Raw genomic sequence first — 19,955 nt, forward strand, 5'->3', positions numbered from 1 at the left:
CTTCTCACCGAGCTCTCATCACTTTCTGTGTTAGCCACACTGGACTCCCTGTGGCTCCCAGGGCACTGTGCCATCCCTCTGCCCTCTCAGCCTTACACATGCCATGTCTTTACCTAGATAGCCCTTGTCCCTCCCTCTCCCTGCAGTAAATTCTTGCCCATTTTTCCACTGCAGCCAGGTGATAACATCCACCGGACGGCTGCCCCAGGCTCCCAAGTCAGATTCCCTGCTTGTCTTCTCTCATGGCACCAGGGGCCTCCTCTTCCCAGCACTCCCACAGCTTGAGTTTTTCTTACTTGTGAGCGGCCACATCATAAATGTCGGTCTCCTTGCTAGATTGTAGGGGCCATTTGGATTGTAGGTCCATTTATTTTGCTGTCTTATTTTCATGCCTATAATACCCTCAAACACAGAGCTTAACAGTTAAGGAACATTCAGTAGGTGCCTTCTTTTTTTTTTTAAATATATTCTATTGATTTTTTACAGAGAGGAAGGGAGAGGGATAGAGAGTTAGAAACATCGATGAGAGAGAAACATCGACCAGCTGCCTCCTGCACACCCCCTACTGGGGATATGCCCGCAACCAAGGTACATGCCCTTGACCGGAATCAAACCCGGGACCTCTCAGTCCGCAGGCTGACGCTCTATCCACTGAGCCAAACCAGTCAGGGCAGTAGGTGCCTTCTTAATAAAGAAACACACAGTGGAATCTCTGGTAGACTTTCAGAGGAGGCCAGATGAGATAGGGGTCAGGAATGGGAGTCCCTCTAATATACCCTATTTTTATATAAGGGTGTTTCCACCTTCAGGGGACATTTAAGACACCAACAAGTACACATCGGCACCTACATTGCCCATTCTTGGGGATGCCTCGGTAGATCTAACCATCCTGGCTCCTGATCACACAGCAGCAGCGCACAGCTGCCTTCCCAAATGTCTTCATGGGAAGCTCATCGGAGCCATGGATCGGAACTTATAAACATCAGCTGTGGCCGTGGAGAGCCGTGCACTGAGTTTATTTTCTCCTCGGCTCTCATTAGAATCACAAATGAAATGTTGACAACACATGAAGGAGCCTGCTTGTTGAACACAAATGTTTCCACTCCTATCAACCTCGAAACCCTGATAGTCATGCTTCATGATGAAAGCTAAACAGCCCTGGGGAGATGACTACATGCTTTCTCTAATTAGGCGAGGATGGGGAAAGGGCCTCCTACCAGGGAGGGACTGCCGTGGAAAGATCGGTAGGTAAACCTTTAAAATGAACAGTACAAGCACACAGAAGACAGCCAAAGATGGGATTCTTGGATTAAATGAAATGATGAGAATGTTCCCAATTGCACCAAAATGGGAGGCTGCCCTTCTAAACTGGGGTGGAGGCTGCATGGAAGTCAACGCAGGGCCTTTATTTTGCTAACAAAAGTCCCTCATGAAGGTTCAGTCACATGACACCAAAGGCAAACTTTCTTTTGTTTGTGGAACTGTTTTGATGACAAGCAGAGATATGTAGAGCACAAATTCACTTAGATTGCAGCTGATGCTAGGAAAATACACATTCCCATGCATGTTTTATAACCCAAAAACCTGGTGAACTCTGTTACACAAGCAAAATGCTCCTTTGCATTTAACTAGCTTGTTTTTCTTCCAAACAGATCAGTGCAAATAGATACAGCCTAAGTGCCTAGTTGATATATGTCATACAGACACAATAATAGAAATAGACCAGCTAATGTATATTGCTATGTGCAGGGGCATTTTTTTTTTTTTTTGCTAAGGTTTTTGCATAAAAATATTTTTTAACCCTCCCTACAAATCTGACAGTTTTGCCAGGGTTCCTTTGTACAGATGATTAATTGAAGATCAGAGGGGTTAAGTAACTTATTCAAGGTCACAGAGCCAGTAAAAATTGGATGCAGCATTGAACCTAGATTGTTTCACTTCATATTCCATGCTTTCATATCAGGGACACTGTTCTAACATGAAACAGTGGGTCAGATGAAGGCTGGAATAACAAAAAGGATTCCTAAAGTTCAGGGTTGGTACTTGGTGGGACAGAATGTAAGTCCTGCTTGAGATAATTGTGTTGTCCAGAACATTTTTAAGCTAGACATATCAAAGAGCTAACATAGAGCAAACTTTAAAGAGAAAAAGGCAAAACCCAGATTTATTATTGCACCACAATATACATTCTCTAAGTTATAATTTGAAAATATGAAAAACACATTGTCATTTATTTCAGAAACTGAACTATCATGTTATAATAAAAGTACAAAAGCAAATAAAGATTCACCAAGAAGAACTGCACAAAACATTCATTTTATGTATAACATGAGTAAACAATCAAACATGAATTTGATTCCAATTTATATTTTGGGGCAGGGACAAAAGTAGTCAATCAAAAGATCTAAGTAAAATGAGTCAGGGTAAGGCCTTGGCCAGGCTTCCTAAGCTGCCATGTTTCTTGATCCTTTTGTTTCTTTCATTAGCTTAATATCAACCAGCATCTGTCTATGTTTATTCCACCAGCTGCATGAGCTCACTAATTACCTTTAATCATACTTATCTGAATGCATCTTTATCTTCACATGCATCCTGTATGCACACAAGCTAAGTGCTGGAAGGCTGAGGTTGGGGAGAACTTGGAATAGGAAGTCTGTACTTCCTCTAACCTGAACCAAAACAACCAAAAAAAAGAAAAAACAAAACAAAAACAAAAACAAAAAAACCCCCACAAATCTGCCTCTAAGTCTGCCTCTGCTACCAGCCAAAAGACTTCCGAGACTTAGTTCCAGAGAGTTGGACAGTGTCAGTGTCCAACAAAGTCATATGCAGTCTTTCAGGTTCAAGGTGATGAGATGATCATCATAGAATCTGATACAATAAATAAGAATTGCTAAATAGCACTCTACAAACTGGTAAGTTCTTTGAAGACCAAGAGCCAGCATGCTGTGTCTTTACTAGTTCCCAAAGCACCACGCTCAGCCCTGGGCTCCATGGACAAGTATCATACATTTTGGCCACTGTCTTCCTTAGTTTTAAGGAGGTTGAAGGCACACATTTCATAACTACTACTCCACTAATTTTATTTTAAATCCACTGCTCTGATAAGTTTTTCAGACACCTTGAAGCCAGGTAAAGAGAGTTTAAACTCTACAGATAGTCATGTAAAGTAAATTTAATGACCACAGGTAGCCCTTGAACTTGAATTTTTACCTTAGCAACAAGGATAGAAAGAATAGAGAGATGCACATACCCTTCCCACCTTCTCTCTAGAGACTTGATTCTCCACTGAACTTCTCAAAAGAAAATGGTGTTCTTCTCAGTTAGCTAGAGCTTCCGGATAATTAAATTTGCATCTTACTGTCAAAAAGAATGTATTGTATATAAAAAGAAGAACTCAAGACATCAAATTTATTAAACTATAAGTTCCCTGAATATTGTACCTAACATGGATACTCACAATCCATGTGTTTGTAATAAATACGCTGGAGACTTTGGGTAAGTTACTTAAATTTTTTGTGTCTCAGTTTTGTCATTCAAACATTCAGCATTTGTTTTATGAACCTACTACAATGGGAAGAAATATAAGAAATCACCCTAAGCTTTGAGCCTACTGAGCTGCTGTCACCTTTGAGTGAGGTAACACTAATAAAATGTGGAGGCAGAGACTGCTAATGCTTTGCAACAAGTATGACTCCTCTTCTTCCAAGGCACACAGCTAGACTACATTTCCCAGACTCCCTAGCTGTTAGATATGGTCACGTGATTTCATTTTGGCCAATGAAATATAAGCAAAAGTAATAAGTACCATTACTAGGATTGGCCCCAACAGCCAGCTGATGGAGAGAAATCTGAGAACTAAGAGGAAGACATAGTGACAAGATGGAAAGAGTCTGGGTTCATGAATGATGGCATGGAGTCTGGCCCCTGTCCATCTGAAGTACACTGTATTAAGGGCAATGAATAAGCTGTTGTTAAGTTAAGCCACTGATATTTGGGGTTTGTTACAGCAGTTACATTACTTTAATACAAATCCTTAGCAATATTGACACACTGCAAGCACTAAATCAATGATATGTTTATGTTTTAAAATAAATTCTTAGTTCTCTTGCTATATGTTTTATAAAACCAAAGAGGGAGGGAGGGAGGGAGGGAGGGAGAGAGGGAGGGAGGAAGGGCTCTTCTTGTAAATAGCTCTTTATAAATTTTATACCTGGTGCCATTTGATCATCCACAATTCCTAGGAAAATATTTTCCAAATTCCCTATTTCCACAACCAAATGAAATTTCTGTGTGGATTTGTGGTGCCAGGGCCTCTTTCCTACTATCCCGGGCTGCAGCTGTCCCTCAGCTTGACAACCTCCCTCGCATCAGATCCTCACAGCACCTGCTTTGGATGGGGGCCCAGTGACAGGGATGGGGAAGCACTTTGCCATGATTTCACCAAAGCAGATGACAACACAGGATGACATGCTCGTGTGCACTATATGGTCTGCTCGCAGGCCGAGATCACTGGGCAGAGAAAGACACACCATCAAGCTCTGGGTATGCTCTATTTACACATATAACTCAGCCAGTCCCTGGAAAATAAGCGATCTCAAATATTCTAGTAAACAAAATGCACCTTTACTTGCTACTTAACAAAAGTCAGCTTTTCTTTTTTATGCTTTTAAGATTATAGATATAATACATGTTTGTTGTAGCAAGTTGAATATGCTGAGGTAGAAAGAGAACATTTTCCTTTTCCTTTCTTCTTCTAAATTATCCCTGCCTCCTGGGTAATCAGGGTATTTCATCTTCAGACAAACCAATGCACATTTTTTAGGGTTAACCCCTCCACTCTGACATGTTTTTCCCAACATAAATGGGATTATACAATATGCATTTCCATTCAAATTGCTTTATTTAAGCTAACAATTTATTATGAGTATCCTCCCAGGTGAGTATAGTTAACTCCAATATATTCTTTGAAGATAACTGAATAACATTACCTGGAAGAAAAAACTATTTGCTGAATTTTAAGACATCAACAATTTTAAGAGTTAATAATTGTTGCTTTTGTGTGTGTGTGTGTGTGTGTGTGTGTGTGTGTGTGAAGTGAAGTGAAATGTTAAATAGACCGATTTATAGTAGGAAACATTCTGACTTAACATGGGCAAAAGTGTACAGGAAATATATGTCTCTATATTATACACATATTGGAAATATACAGAAGCTATGAAATTGTTGCAATCTCAGTGTCTTGGTAACCACAATCTCTGAGGGTATGTCTGAAGCAAGTTTCTGTGTGGGAAACAAGGTTCTTGACTAAGTCTTGGTACCAGGAGCACCTCACCCCTCACCGTGGCATCCTCCCTCTGGGGAATGGCTTGGCCTGACCTGACATTTGGCATTTCTCCTACTTTTTTGCATGCAGAGTTGACTTGATACTTCTGGGATCTGGCTGATGGAGGGAAGTAGGGAGGAAGGGAGGGAGAGGAGGAGAGAGAGAGAGAAGATGCTGCAGGCATTAACATGCATATCACAACCCTCCCTTTGTTCTCTGGGCTGAGGTCAGATGGAATTAATCACTCAGCCTCTGCATGCAAAGTTCTTCTCTGTCCAAGTGTGCACTGCCCACTTCAAAATCAACAGTTAGAGTCAGCAGGAGCAAAAGAGAACCAAAGGACCCCTTTGAGCATTAAGTCACTGCTCCAAAGAACCTGTAGCTGTGGGGGTTCTCTGCGTGTTCTCAAGGTATTCACATTTTATGTGGGAGCAGCCAGTCTAGAGTTCCAAGAATACAACCTGCTACTAGAAATTGCCACTTTTGATCATCTGCTGCATAGGTCTCTTCCAGACCTAAGTGCATGACCTAAGCTGTGCACTTAATATATATCTCTCCATCCTTCCTGGATCCATTATTATTACTATTATTATTATTATTATTATTATTATTATTATTATTGATTTCAGAGAGGAAGGGAGAGGGGTGAGAGATTTAAAAACATCAATGATGAGAGAGAATCATTGATTGGCTGCCTCCTGCACGCCCCCTACTGGGGATCGAGCCCGCAACCCAGGCATGTGCCCCTGACTGGAATTGAACCTGGGACCTTTCAGTACAACGCTCTGTCTACTGAGCCAAACCAGCTAGGGCCTTCCTGGATCCTTTGAGGAAGGTATTATCTGCATGCTACAGATGAGGAAGCCAAGGCTCAGAGAGATTCTGTGGTTTGTCTAAGACCACACAGTTTTAGGGTATAAGCAGCATGGAAGTGTGCTTCCTCATTTAGCCACCAGCCAGGCATTAACTGCAGGTGTTTCCAGATGTCTGAAGTTACCCTGCAGGTGCCTTGGCCTCCTGCACCAGCTGTACCATCCATGTATTCATCTTTCAAGATGTGGACCCTAGTTGGGCCCTGCAGAACACAGCTAAATAACTCTGCTATAATCCAAAGAGACACTCAAAGTCTTTGTTTGTTCAAACTCCCTCAAGTCTGTAAATACAGGGCCTTTCAAGTCCACTCAGGCATTCTGACCATAATGAGAAGCTTTTACACATAACAGAACCCTAAAGATCATCCTACTCAGACCCTCATTCTATAGATGAGGAGACAGGGAGACACATCCAGCTGGTGGTAGAAGTTGGGGTGGGTGACAGGTGATGATGGTGGAGCAGACAGCAGGGGCTACATAAAGGACTAGAGCAGGGTTCCCAAATCATGGCCTGTGAGGTGACCAAGCCCTCCACCTGACTTGGTAAATATGGTTTTATGGGAACTGAGACATGCTCTTTTTTATGGATTGTCTATCGTTGGCTTCTCCCTATTTCAGAGTGAAGTAGTTGCCACAAAGACCATAATGTACTCTAAATATTTAACATCTAAATATTTATTATTTGGCCCTTTAAAAATATGTTTGCTAACCCCTGGAAAAGACAGCAACACACAGGCTGATTTGAGTTATTGGTAACTTTCTAGTTCTTAGAGTGAGTGTTAGGTTCACAGGTGTTTGTTATGTTGTGATGAATTAATGACCGAAGGCTATATATGGACCGTCGATAGTCATGTAATACCAAGGAATGATGATTATCAAATTCTCTGCCCCTGAAAATAGACCAGATGGTGGGAAAGAAGGGAGGAAGGATGGGGTCATTTATCCCGTATTAAGATTTTAATGGCTCCTTGTCGCCTACGCCTGACTTTCCCCCATTGTATCTCCCATGCTCCAAGGTGTAGGAGGACAAAAGGTGGCGGATGAGTAAAGCAGGTTTTTCAGGAAGGGTCACAGTGAGCACGTTGGGTTCTCTGAGACAGGAGGGGGATTGGCTGAAGACGAGGCTATTAAGGACAGTCACAGTCCAATTTTTCCACTTCATTCACAAGGGACCTCTTCCCTGGGTACCACAGGAGTGGCCTGAGGGGGCAGGGCTTCGGGTCTGTTGTCAGGACCTCCCTCTACCTGTCAAGTCAAGGTTGGCCTTTGAAAGGCAGCAGCATGACGGTCCTGGCAGACATCCTCTTGGGTAATTGTGAACATGTATGAAGGCACTCTGGGCCATGACACGTATTGCTTTAACTCTGAAACAATCTTGTGAAGCGAGGACCACTGCTCTCCCCATGTTACAGATGAGGCTACAGGGATCCTGGTGCACAAGTCACTTGCCCAGAGACAGAGCTGATGAATGATGAAACCAAATTCAAATCCAGACTCATCTGACTCCAAATCCCACACTTGGCAGCCCCATGACACCGGCTGAGGCCAGGGAGTCCATGCCACCTCAAGAAGAGCACGTTTTCACCATTCCAACTAGTCGCCGTGCCTCACGGAGCATTTCAGCATGTTGAAGGGCAGCTTGGGCCATCCCCACCCCAGCAAATGTCAGGGGATTTGCACATTCAAAGAAATGTTCCGGTTCCCGGTGGGAAAGTTCCCAACAGCTTCCATTAGACAACAGTCACAGTTCATTGACCCCCCTGAAGCTCACAGGGGCAGTTTTATTGTTTTATAGGTGAAAAATCAGGGAAACGTTGAAAGATTGAGAAGTATTTCCAAAGTCATGTGAACCAAAAGGTCAATTGAATAGGGGTGGAGGCGGTAGGAGGGGGAGGTGGGGAGCAGGCAGAGAAGCAGCTGAGAAGTATTTGTGGCACCAGGGAGAATAGACTGTGATGTGCACGAAAGGAAACCGTGGCTATGAATTTCAGGGCATCAAGGCCCTGTCAACACAGCTAATCCCCACGGATGTTGGCTGAATAAGCCTCCGATGACCAAACAAGTGCACTGTGGAAACCGTGTCAGCCTCCAGCAGGCCAATTTGTCCTCATATTACACACTCTGCTGGCTCCGTTGCCAGACCCCCAGCTCGAGGATCCACGGTGAGCGTCCCCCAACCCGCCAAAGGTTGACACAGCACAGTTACTAAGTCAACAGAATTCAGAAACCACGACCGGATTAAGCAGGCGGTTTTATTTTGGTGCCCTGGACTTCAAGCAGATTAACTAATCAAAAAGCCCCAGCCATTGGGGTCATGTTTGAATGCTACAGCTGTTCACCGAGTTGACAAATGTTCTTTCTGTGGCTTGTCATTTGAATGGGACAGGCAGGGATGATCCTGGGGAGGTTGACACTTTCAGAAAGAAGAGGGGCACAGTCAAAAGACCCTGTAATGGAAAACAATCCCATCCAGATGGAGACAGGCAGAGGACTGCTTGAATAAGGATCTCCTGAAAGCCACAACTGTCTCTGCATTGAAGAAAGCACAAGCAGGCAGCAGGAAAAGCGAATGAAAAGCTGGACTGCGAGTTGGCCATGCTCTCAGCATGTTGATCTGCTAATTAATAGAAGGGCTGCAGGTTCAACATGGACGCTGAAGTCATGAAAGGTGAGCCACGCTGTGTCCATCCTCTCGCCCCTTAGAGAAGTCCCCTAGGGAGGAATGGGATCCCCTCCCAAAGGCGACTGTGGGAAACCTAGTTTCACGTTGTCTGTCTCTAAAGACCAAACAGATCAAACAAATGTCTCTGAGGGAGAATGTATGTGTGCCACGTTGGGTCAGAGGCAGGCATGGGTACGAATGTGCCTAGCCATGATCAGACGTGCAGTTGCCATGTCATTGGCCATTTCATACAAAACACCATGCTTCAAGCTGGAGTCCATAGGTCATCCCCTTTGGAGGAGGGTAGAGTGGGACAAAAGAAAGAATGAACTAACTGGCTGCAATCTTGGAAATATAAGCCTTTCATTAATAGATTAGTGGATTCTGGGGAAAACGTGTTCTCTTGCTGAAGATTTGGTTTCCTACAACCAATTAATGCCTGAGACCCACAGCTAACATGCAGATTGTTGACTAATCTCGGATGGAAAGATGTTTGGCTTTGAAAGGAATCATTTAGATTATTTGCAAAATTTAGAAAGGAAAATGAGGATTTTTCTCTTTTCTATTTTTGGAAGAGGGAAGGGGCTGTGATGTCCTGCATCCCCTGAGCTCAACTACACTGAGCAGAACCTCCCCAGATACCTTTCCTTTGCCCCAAAGCACTGCTCACATCCGAAGAGAAGGGACAGGCTGCAGCACATTTGACAGCCAGGCTTTATTTTCCATAGTTAAGGCCCAAAACAAACAAACAAACCTCCTTCAAGATCACTTTTTATGAGTAAGTTATTATTTTGAGTTTTCAATATTATTGTGTGGCCTTGTGAATTCCTGTACCAATGGAACAAAATGTCCTTGTCAGATATTTACCCTATTTTGAAATTCAAATCTCAGCAGAAAAGAAGGAATGATACAGCTACTCTGGAGAAGAGTCCAGCAGTACTTAGAAAACTCCCATCCTCTGAACCTTCCAGTTGATTCCAGAGACCCTCTTCCACATTTCTTCAAGGCCACATTCCTCACAGCCAGGGAGCTCTGTGCATAAATGCTCTTTGCAGCATCATTTCTAATGAGGAAAAACTTCAATGTCTCAAATGCTCATCAGTAAGGGAGGAGCTAAATGGTAAATGACATGGCCCCACTATGGAATATTGTACAGCAGTTAAAAGAAATGAATTAGCGCTCTGTGTATCCATATGAATAGATAAGTTTTGAGTGATTAGAGTAAAATGCAGAATGAAACATGCTGCTGATTATATTTATGTAGGTTATTATAAAGCACTATAAAAAACAGTAGCATGCATGTGCTTGTTCGGGTGCTTGTGTGTAAAAGTATTTGACAGGCAGCAAAGCACAGCAGGTAAGAACCCTGACAGGCTCTGGGTTCAAATCATGACTCTACTACTTATATGTGTGACCTTCGGCAGTGATTCAAAGCTATTCTTGAAGCTATTGTCTGTGCCTCAGGTGCCTCACCTTCAAAATGGGGATAACAGTAGAACCAGATTTACAAGGCTAAGAGAAATATATATATATATTCTGGCTGGGTGGGGTCCAGCCAGCCCACCCCGATTGGGGCCAATTGGGGCCAGGCTGGCTGGTGGGAGGGGCTGTAGGAGATTGGGCTGTGGGGGGCGATCAGGGCCGCAGTTCCAGTCAAAGCAACCCATCATTTCGGTTGTTCTGTCGTTATGGTAGCTTGTCTTTTATATATATAGATGCTATGGCTATTATTATTTTTTCAATTTTTTTTTTTTTTTTTTTTTTTACCTTAGAGAGGAAAGGAGAGGGAGAGAGAAATAGAAACATCAATGATGGAGAGAATCATTGATCAGCTGCCTCCTGCACACCTGCTACTGGAAATCAAATCATAACCTCCTGGTTCCTAGGTCGCCACTCGATCACTGAGCCACACCAGCCAGTCTGTAGGAACGTGTTAGACCCGTCCTATCCGATGTGCTACCCACTGACACCATGTGGCTAGTTACATTTAGATTAATTAAAATTAAATGCAAATAAGAATTCAGTTCCTGGGCTACCGTTGTCACCTTTCAGAGCTCAGTAGCCACACACAGCCAGTGGCTACAGATGTAGGGTGTTTCCATCCCCACAGAAAGTTCTCACAGCTCACACTGATGTGGCACACTTTTTTAGAAATGTGACTACCTGAACTTCCTATCACCTGTCATACTCTGGCCCGGGTGATTGTGCTGTTCCCTACCAGGGCACGAGCCTCAGAAAGATGTTTTCACCTTTCTATTCAACATCTTAAAAAAGTCTCCCATGTTCTGATTTCTGAGCCACTGAGAAAGTGTCTTTTCCAAGGCTTCTGACAATGTTAACACAGAAGGTGCAGAAGGTATTGGCACTGGGGATGCACCAAGTCTATGAAAAGGGGTGCAAGGTGTTAGCTGGCTCAGAATCACATTGCCTGTGTTCCACAGGGGAGGAAATGATGGCACCACTGACAAGCTGGTTCCTATCCCATTTCCTTTCTGTTTGTCCTAGGTGAGCTGCTCCTGCTCTCGAGTGTGGTTTTCCTGCTCCCGGTGGCTGGTGGCTGCCCTGTGGAGTGCCGTTGTCAAGCGTTCTTGAATTCTGTAGACTGCAGCCGCCAGGGTCTGGCTGAAATCCCTCCCAATTTGCCTCCTCAGACTCTAACACTGCATTTACAAGATAACCAGATACACCAGCTTTCTGCTTCTGCATTTAGGTCAGTGCCACAGCTCACGACCTTGAACTTGGGCAACAATTCGCTTTCCATTCTGGACCCCGGAGCTTTCCATGGACTTCAGCACTTACGGGTCTTAAACCTGACCCAGAACTCCCTACATTCCTTGGAAAGCAGACTTTTCCATTCCCTCCCTCAGCTGAGGGAGCTTGATGTGTCATCCAACAACATCAGCCACCTTCCAACCTCCTTGGGTGAGCGCTGGGAGAACCTAACCCTATTTGCGGTCCAACAAAACCAGCTTCAGCAGCTGGATCGGGTGCTCCTAGAATCCATGTCCAGCGTGAAGCTTCTTTTTCTCAAGGACAACCTCTGGAAATGCAATTGCCACTTGCTGGGTCTCAAACTCTGGCTGGAGAAATTTATCTATAAAGGTGAGTAACGTCTGTTTGGAAAGCCTGTCTGTGTGTTACTTGCCTGTGATAAACCTCATCTGTTCTCTGTATTAGAGAGGACCTTGAGGGGTGCACGAGAGGCTATAGAAGCTTTCTCCTCATTGGTGTCATGTCACAGTGTGGCAGAGACATGAGTCATTAAAAGATATTTACATTCAGGTTCTTAAAGCCATTTTACAAATCCAGTTCATGGAGATAACTTTTCACTTTTTAAGTGACAACAGTATTAAATTATTTATCAGGAAACTGTGGACCCTTAAAAGGAGGAAAATTTGGTCTCCATCTGAATAACTGCTGAACTCCAAACTGGAATCATATTCAATTTTCAAATGTGATCCACCAGTGGCCTGGTATCTGTCCCTGGGACATTCCCCTCTGTGTCTGCCTCCACCCACCGACAGCTACACATCCTCCCTAAGGGGATCCCTCTGAGTTAGCAAATACCAGCTACTGAAGTTGGGTGCAACAGGGCCCCCTCTCTAAAGTGACTATTTCTTTAACCAGATGTCAAAATCAAAGCAAGAGATCCTAGAATATTAAAGACTAGAGGCCCGGTGCACAAAATTCATGCATGGGGGTGTGTGTCCCACAGCCCAGCCTGCACCCTCTCCAATCTGGGACCCCTTGAGGGATGTCCGACTGCCTGTTTAGGCCTGATCCCACCAGGATTGGGCCTAAACAGGCAGTCGGACATCCCTCCCACAATCCAGGGCTGCTGGCTACCAACCACTCACCTGCCTGCCTGATTGCCCCTAACCTCTTCTGCCTGCCAGTCTGATCACCCCCTAACCACTCCCCTGCCAGCCTGATCAACACCTAACTGCCCTCCCCTACCAGCCCAATTGCCCCTAACTGCCCTCTCCTGCCAGCCTGGTCGCCCCTAACTGTCCTCCCCTGCATGCCTGATTGCCCCAACTGCCCTCCCCTGCTGGCCCGGTCACCCCTAACTGACCTCCCCTGCCAGCCTGGTCACCCCCAACTACCCTCCCCTGCAGGCCTGATCCCCCCCCCAACTGCCCTCCCCTGCAGGCCTGGTCCCCCCCAACTGCCCTCCCCTGCAGGCCTGGTCCCCCCCAACTGCCCTCCTCTGCAGGCCTGGTCCCTCCCAACTGCCCTCCCCTGCTGGCCATCTTGTGGAGGCCATCTTGTGTCCACATGGGGCGGCCATCTTGTATGTTGGAGTGATGGTCAATTTGCATATTATCTCTTTATTATATAGGATTATATAGGATTATATAGGATGAGGGGATCTGGAAATCCCCCAGGGGTCAGCAAGCAACAGCCCGAGGGCCAAATCCAGCCCACCCCCATTTTGGTAAAGAAAGACTTAATAGAACACACCCATGCCCATTTGTTATTTATTCTTTGTGGCTGTTTTGTACTCTAAGGGTAAACTTGAATAGTTTTGACAGGATATATACAGCAAAGCTTACCATATTTGCTATTGGCCCTTTATAGAAAAGTTTGTCAATACTAGCTTGTAACCAATGAGAAACAGAGGCCCAGAGAGGATCAGCAACTTGCCCAAGATGAAAGACTGGAAGCTCAGAAGAGAATAGAGTGAATGGCATTGAGTCTTGGCCCTAGGTCCTCCCTCTACATCCCAGCGGTTCATTTATTCATCCCTATATTTGAGTGCCTCTTATATGCCAGGCACTTTTCTAGGCACCAAGAAAAGGCAATTGAACAAGAAAATCCCTATCATCACGGAGTTTATGACCTGGTGGTAGGAACAGACGGTAAATAAGATAACAAATATCCATGTTCAGAAAGCAGTTAGTGCTAGGGAAACTGAGGCAGGAGAAGGGGAGGGAGGGATGGGATGGGGGTCTACTTTAGATAGGAAGGCCAGGGAAGGCCTCTCCAAGGAGGAGACAAGGGCCAGCAGAACCTGCTCAAAAGGCACAAGCCGTGAGCTAAGTGGAGCTGAGGAAGCAGTGCAGAGGGCCTGACCGGGAGTGAGCGTGGTTTGACTAAGGACAAAAGAGTGCCTGGAGCAGAGGAAGGGAGTGAGAGAGACGACAGAGATAAGATAACACAAGTACTCTGGGCCCCATCACATAGGAACCAGAAGAGCAGGCGGAGGCCTTTGGATTTTATTTTAGGTGAGATAAAAATCTCCTGAATTTTACTTAGAGGAACAATGTGATCTGATTACAGTTTAAAAGGTCACTCTGTGGACTCTAGGGAGAGCTGACCGAAGGCTACCCGAGAAGAAGCAGGGGAATGAGGGAGAAGTAATTAGTCATCCAGGAAAGAGGTGGAGGTGGCCCAGACCAGGCTGGTGAGAAGTAATCAACATCGGGAGATATTTGAAATACTGAACTGATAGAAATTGCTAACAGGTTGGACTGGAAGATGAAGGAGAGTAATCATGGAAAATTCAAATTTTTGTCCTGCAGGAATAACCAGATAAAGGATGCCAATAGCTGATAAGGGGCACACTGGGGAATGGGGAAGGAGGAAGTGGGTGAGTGTGTGTGAGAGAGAATAAATAACACCTCAGTTGGGGGAAGATCAAGTTTGAGATGCACATTTCATATCCAGGGAAGCTGTTGCATTGGTGGATGTATGTTTGAGCCTCTCTGATACAGGGAGACAGCAGAGCTACAGATGTGAATTAGGGAGTCAGCAGAGTTGGATGGTATAGCAGCTTAGAGCACAGAAGGAAGCAGGTTAGAGCTCACCCTGAGTTCAAGTACACAATGTCGAGTTGAGAATCCCTCTCAACAATGTAGAAGCAAACAGCTTATCACTAAGCAGCTAATCTTAGATTTGACCTACAACAGGGACTACATATGGTGGTAAAAATCTTTCTTACATCAAGAGGTGAAGTGGCTTCAGCTATTGTGTTTTAGACTAAATGGTAAACATGAGCCAAACCTCCATAAAAAGATAGTTTTTATCAAAGAAGAATATTTCTTGACAAAGAAAGAAGATACTTCCTAGGTTCAGGACACTAGAAGGAACATGGGAGGGAGTGATGCTCTGCCACAAACTTGCTGGTGATCGTTGGACAGCCGTGCCCCTCACCAGCTCAGGGTCACCAGGTGGAAACTGACAGTGCTGAGACAGGAGCTCCTGAGACCTATTCTGGTCCTCTGATTCCATGACTCAGATCAACACCCCCTCACGGCAGAGCTGCCTGGCATAGACAACAGCCCTTCTGTAGAAGGTGAAATGGATTTGGGGGTCACAAGGTCTGGGGGACCCAAAATAACTAGGAAACTGCCTCCCCACTCCAAATAGATGCTAGATGTAGAAGACAATCTGACTATTGATTTATTGAATAAAGGTAAAACGAAGGGCTAGGTACACTGGTCAAGACCTCCTTTACAAAAGAAGCAGAAATAGATACAAACCCTAGCAGTGTTAGTTAGGACAGGCTGATTGACAGCCATCTCAGTGATGCACACAATAGAAGGCACTCCTGTCAGAGTCCAAGGGAGTTGGGGGAGGGGCTGGGATTGGTGCAGTCCTTCAGGGACTTAAGCCCCTTCCAGCTTTTGACATTGCCAACTTGACCACGCAGCCGCTAAGGTTAACACCAAATGGGAACAAAGTGCTTGGAGGATTAAGCAGGGGTTTTTGGGCCTAGAAGTGACATTCGCTGGTTCCAGTGGCCAGAACTCAGTCACACGGCCCCAACCTGACCACAGATGGTGGGGAAACTTCATCTTCCTGTGGGCCCCAGCCAAAATACATGCTGTGATGAATACTTAATAATGTCTTCCCCACAAAAACATGTGCATAGATTTTGTCATTAGTATTCCTCCCTCTCCATTCATAAGTAACAAATCACTTTTATGCTAACAGCTGTCTGTATTAAACATTTATTCTGGGCTAGGTATTGTGCTAAACACTTGATATATGTTATCCAACTTGATATATGTTAGTCCTCAGAGCAGTCTTATGGGGTGAATTTCATTATTTCCCCCTCCCACTTCCCAGATGAGCAGGCAGAGCACAGAATGGTCAAATAATTTTCTTAGAATTGCACAGCTAAAGGATGGTCAGACTCAAGATTTAAATCAAATTTCTTCCACGACAGTGGTTAAGAGCTACCAGTGGCCAGATGGGGAATAATGAGTGCTTGGAAAGCTGGAGCTTCTTGCCTTGTCAGCTTCCATGAGTCTAGAGCAGTGGTTCTCAACCTTCCTAATGCCGCGACCCTTTAATACAGTTCCGCATGTTGTGGTGACCCCCAACCATAAAATTATTTTCGTTGCTACTTCATAACTGTAATTTTGCTACTGTTATGAATCGTAATGTAAATATCTGTGTTTTCCGATGGTCTCAGGCTCTACAGCAGTGGCTCTCAACCTGTGGGTCTACCCACAGGTTGAGAACTGCTAGCAGACTCTAGAGCAGGGGTCCTCAAACTTTTTAAACAGGGGGCCAGTTCACTGTCCCTCAGACCGTTGGAGGGCCAGACTATAGTTAAAAAAAAAAACTATGAACAAATTCCTATGCGCACTGTGGGCCCAGGACGAGTTGGCTGCTAAGCAGGACAGGCAGTGGCACCCGGCGGGCCGGATAAATGTCCTCGGCGGGCCGCATGTGGCCTGCGGGCCGAAGTTTGAGGACGCCTGCTCTAGAGGGTGTGGGACCCTTAAGCTGTCAGCAGACATGCCTCCTGGGTGGAAGGGCTGGGACATGAATCTGGGCTGAGGACAAAGGTGCACAGGAGGCCATGGAGCTCTTGGTGGCCACAACCCCTGCCTTCCAGCCACGTCCTGGGCTCTAGTGTGTGTATTTCCTCGCCCCCATTCCCAAGCCCATGCCCCACACTCTAATATTGAGCAGCAGGAAGCCTGGAACCAGGGAAAGACAGAGCTTAAGCCTGGAGTGACTGGGTGACCATCTGGGTCTCGGAGAAGCCAGCTGCTGGGCTGCTGGTCCCATGGCAGGCAGGCCTTTGTCCCCTGGTGGAAGTCTCAGTGCTCTTTGGCCAGGTTACATGTCATTATTTCTTCTCAAAGCCCCACACCCCATTTCTCTCTCTCTGGCCTTCTGCCTTACAACAAACCCCAGGGCACGGCATAAAATGGTGTATGAGGCAGGGATCCTTAATCGCAGCGTAGCCTGGCTGCACCCTGGGCTCCTCTGGAGCAGCCACCCTGCACCCCTGGCCACCTGCACATCCGTCAGAAAGGAGGACATTCCTCTGACACCTGTTTACTTTAGAGTTGGGGCTCTTGGCTCAGGGGGTTACTGATGAAGCCAGGGAGGCCCAGGGGGCTAGCAGTTTCAGATTCAGTTTCAAGCAGCGGTAGCAAAAGAGGTGTGGGGTGAATTTTGTCAAAGCCTCTAACCCCGATGTGACCTGGGCTAGATAACCCTTGCATTTCAGAATGGCCCCATCTACTAACGGGGCCATGTAGGACTCGGCTTATAAGGCTCAGGTAGAATGGATATTGAGAGAAGGCGTTCCCCAATCACTGCAGTGGCATGAAAAGGAGGGTTCGACTCCTACTGAAGTGACCGCCTCCCTCGTGTGACTTTCCCGAGTTATTTCACAGTTCACCTGTGGTATGCACAAAGAACCTGCCGTCTCCCTTGGCTGAGAGTGGTGTCCGGCTTCACAGGCATCCTTGGGGGTGGAGCAGGAGAGTTCAGGGCAGCCAGGGGGAACCGAGCCACTGGTCATGGGGGTGGGTCTAGGCCCCGGCAAAGAAAGGCTTTACTGAGGGTCACTGTGTAACTCTGCTGACCTTGGGACATGCCAGGAAGGAGGAAATAGAGAGAGGGGAGGAAGCAGAAACAGACACCAAGTACAGTGCGGAAATCTGGGATCAAGGGAGTGAACTGGGTTTGTATGTTCTGTCCTTTTGGACAAGAATGACCATTGTAGCAGAGTTGTGAGGACTAATCTAACAGTGCTTCATAAACTATCAAGTTGGATACAAATAGATATTTTCATGGCAAAAGTTGCAGTCAGAGAAGTTTATTCGCCTGAGGTCACATAGTAAATTGGTGGTCAAGCTTGGCTGGAAGGAACCTGCTAGCCCATTGCTCTTTCTAGAAAAGAATTACTAGGCACGTGGTCTACATATCTCAGGAAATCAGTCACCTTACAGAGAATAGAAACTGAGTCTAAAAGCCACTGGAAAGTTCATACTCCAAGTTCTAAATGTTTCAAAGCTCGAAGAGACATGTTAATTACACTTAATCCCATGATTACATTTAACTAATGTAACTACCATATCTTCAGATATGCAAAACACTCAAAGACCACGACTTCCCATTTGGCAACAATGAAGAGTGTTGCCAGACACATAGGGTCTTTGTAATTAACACATAGCATCACAACAAAGGAGGTTTGTTTTATTTTTATTGTTTGTTTTTTTCTAAGATGTCCAATGGGAGCTTGCACAATAGGTTTGTTTGTGTAGAGGGGTCATTAGGGGCGTGAGTGCCCTCAGGTTGGCCTCCAGTGCCCCTTCTTGTCAGCTTCTGCATTGCTTTGCCCTTGGCGTTTTATAAGGCAAAGGTGGCCAGGCTTCTAATGAATTCGTGGTCAGACATAATTGCCAATTTAGTGTGGCGTTTTCAGCATTTGGCCAATTTAGAAATCCTAAAATCGTAAAATGTAGTTGTTAAGTTCTTTGACTTCAGGGTGGGAGAAAAGGTGCTTTATAAATTCCATCTGCCTAACTTTTCGCAGGTTGAGGCTTTGAAATTCAATTGTGTCAGGCTCTGTTATCATCCTTTGCTTTTTTTTTTTTTTTTTTTTTTTATAAGGGGGAGTCATGGACAGTGTCATCTGTGCGTCACCGGACACCTGGAAGGGAAAGGACCTCCTTAAAATCCCTCATGAGCTGTACCAGCCCTGCCTTTCACCCTCTCCAGATCTGGAGTCCTGGCAAGGGCAGCTGCTGGGTCCTGCCCAGCAGGCTATCCTGAGGCCTCCTAAGAGCCACAGTGTGGAGGAGCAAGACCAGTCAGAGTGTGAGCTCAAACCCAAGCCCAGGCCCGCCAATCTGCGTCGCGCCTTGGTCACGGTCATCATCGCCGGGGTTTTGTGCGGGATCCTGTGTCTCATGATGCTGGTGGCCACCATCTATGGCTGCACCTATGCAGCTATTGCAGCCCATTACCGGGAGGCACCCTTGGCTCAAACCATTGAGCCTGCGAAGACAGAAGGAAAAGAGCTGCTTGACAGCCCACCAGCTTGAGTGCTTTCGTCTCAAATAGGAATAGTCACTTTAGGCCAGAAGATAGTCTCTGAGGAGAGCTGATATGTCCACTGTTCCTGCCTCATTTTGCTTTTTCCAAAAGAAAACAAAAAGGATGTTTCTTTAAAAAATATTTCGGAAAAGAAATTTATGTTGAGATTTTTTTTTTTTTAATACTGTAGATGAACTAGAGATGATACCTGTGTTCTGTGCCTGAGACGTTTATTAGACTTATTCTATGTGGGAGAAGGCCGTGCACAGAGGAAGGGGGGCTACCATCTCTTTAAGGTCCTCTTCCCTGCATGAAGTTGCTTTTACAGAGCACAGAAAGGCAAACACGTGTGCCAGTCAGCATTCCTAGGAGCTTTACGGTCCATTGGAAAACTGCCCAATTGTGAGCGCCTGGGAAGAGGCTGGTGATCTTACCCAAGGGGCACCGAATGCCTCTATAATTCAAGTTCATGCTAGATTGGTGATACTTTTAGATGTTGTGTATGTTACATATTTAATGGGAGCGTCTGTTGGTCCGGAATTTTGTAGCCTGCCACAAGAGTCAGATTATATTTAATTTTCTAAATTAGAAAACCATTTGGGGCTTTCTAGGCCACAGAGGAAGAAGAGGGTTTCATGTCTGCATAATGGGACTCGGGCCCAGGGCCTGGGGAAGGTTTTAGATGCGAGGGTAAATAACATATAAACAAACACAAAGTAGATGGGGAGCTGGAATCCGGGGCACATCTCATTGAAAGGCCATATCCACCAGGCGAGTGGAACCTTGCATTTGTAACTCACAG

General features: G+C 45.5%; 2 protein-coding genes across 5 annotated transcripts in view; one reads left to right on the forward strand and one right to left on the reverse strand.

The window, feature by feature from the left end:
* CACNA2D3 (calcium voltage-gated channel auxiliary subunit alpha2delta 3) overlaps positions 1-19,955 on the reverse strand; it is an 860,181-nt gene that overhangs the window by 141,731 nt on the left and 698,495 nt on the right. The gene's annotated exons all lie outside the window — the stretch shown is intronic.
* On the forward strand, positions 8,768-19,161 carry LRTM1 (leucine rich repeats and transmembrane domains 1; the record flags this gene model as incomplete). The annotated part of the gene is given in 4 exon segments (XM_080674390.1): positions 8,768-8,843; positions 8,846-8,866; positions 11,366-11,962; positions 18,728-19,161. Coding segments are annotated over 4 exon segments (1,128 nt in total).

Source organism: Plecotus auritus (genome assembly GCF_963455305.1).
Source record: "Plecotus auritus genome assembly, chromosome: 6".
In the NCBI taxonomy this organism is placed as follows: Eukaryota; Metazoa; Chordata; class Mammalia; order Chiroptera; family Vespertilionidae; genus Plecotus; species Plecotus auritus.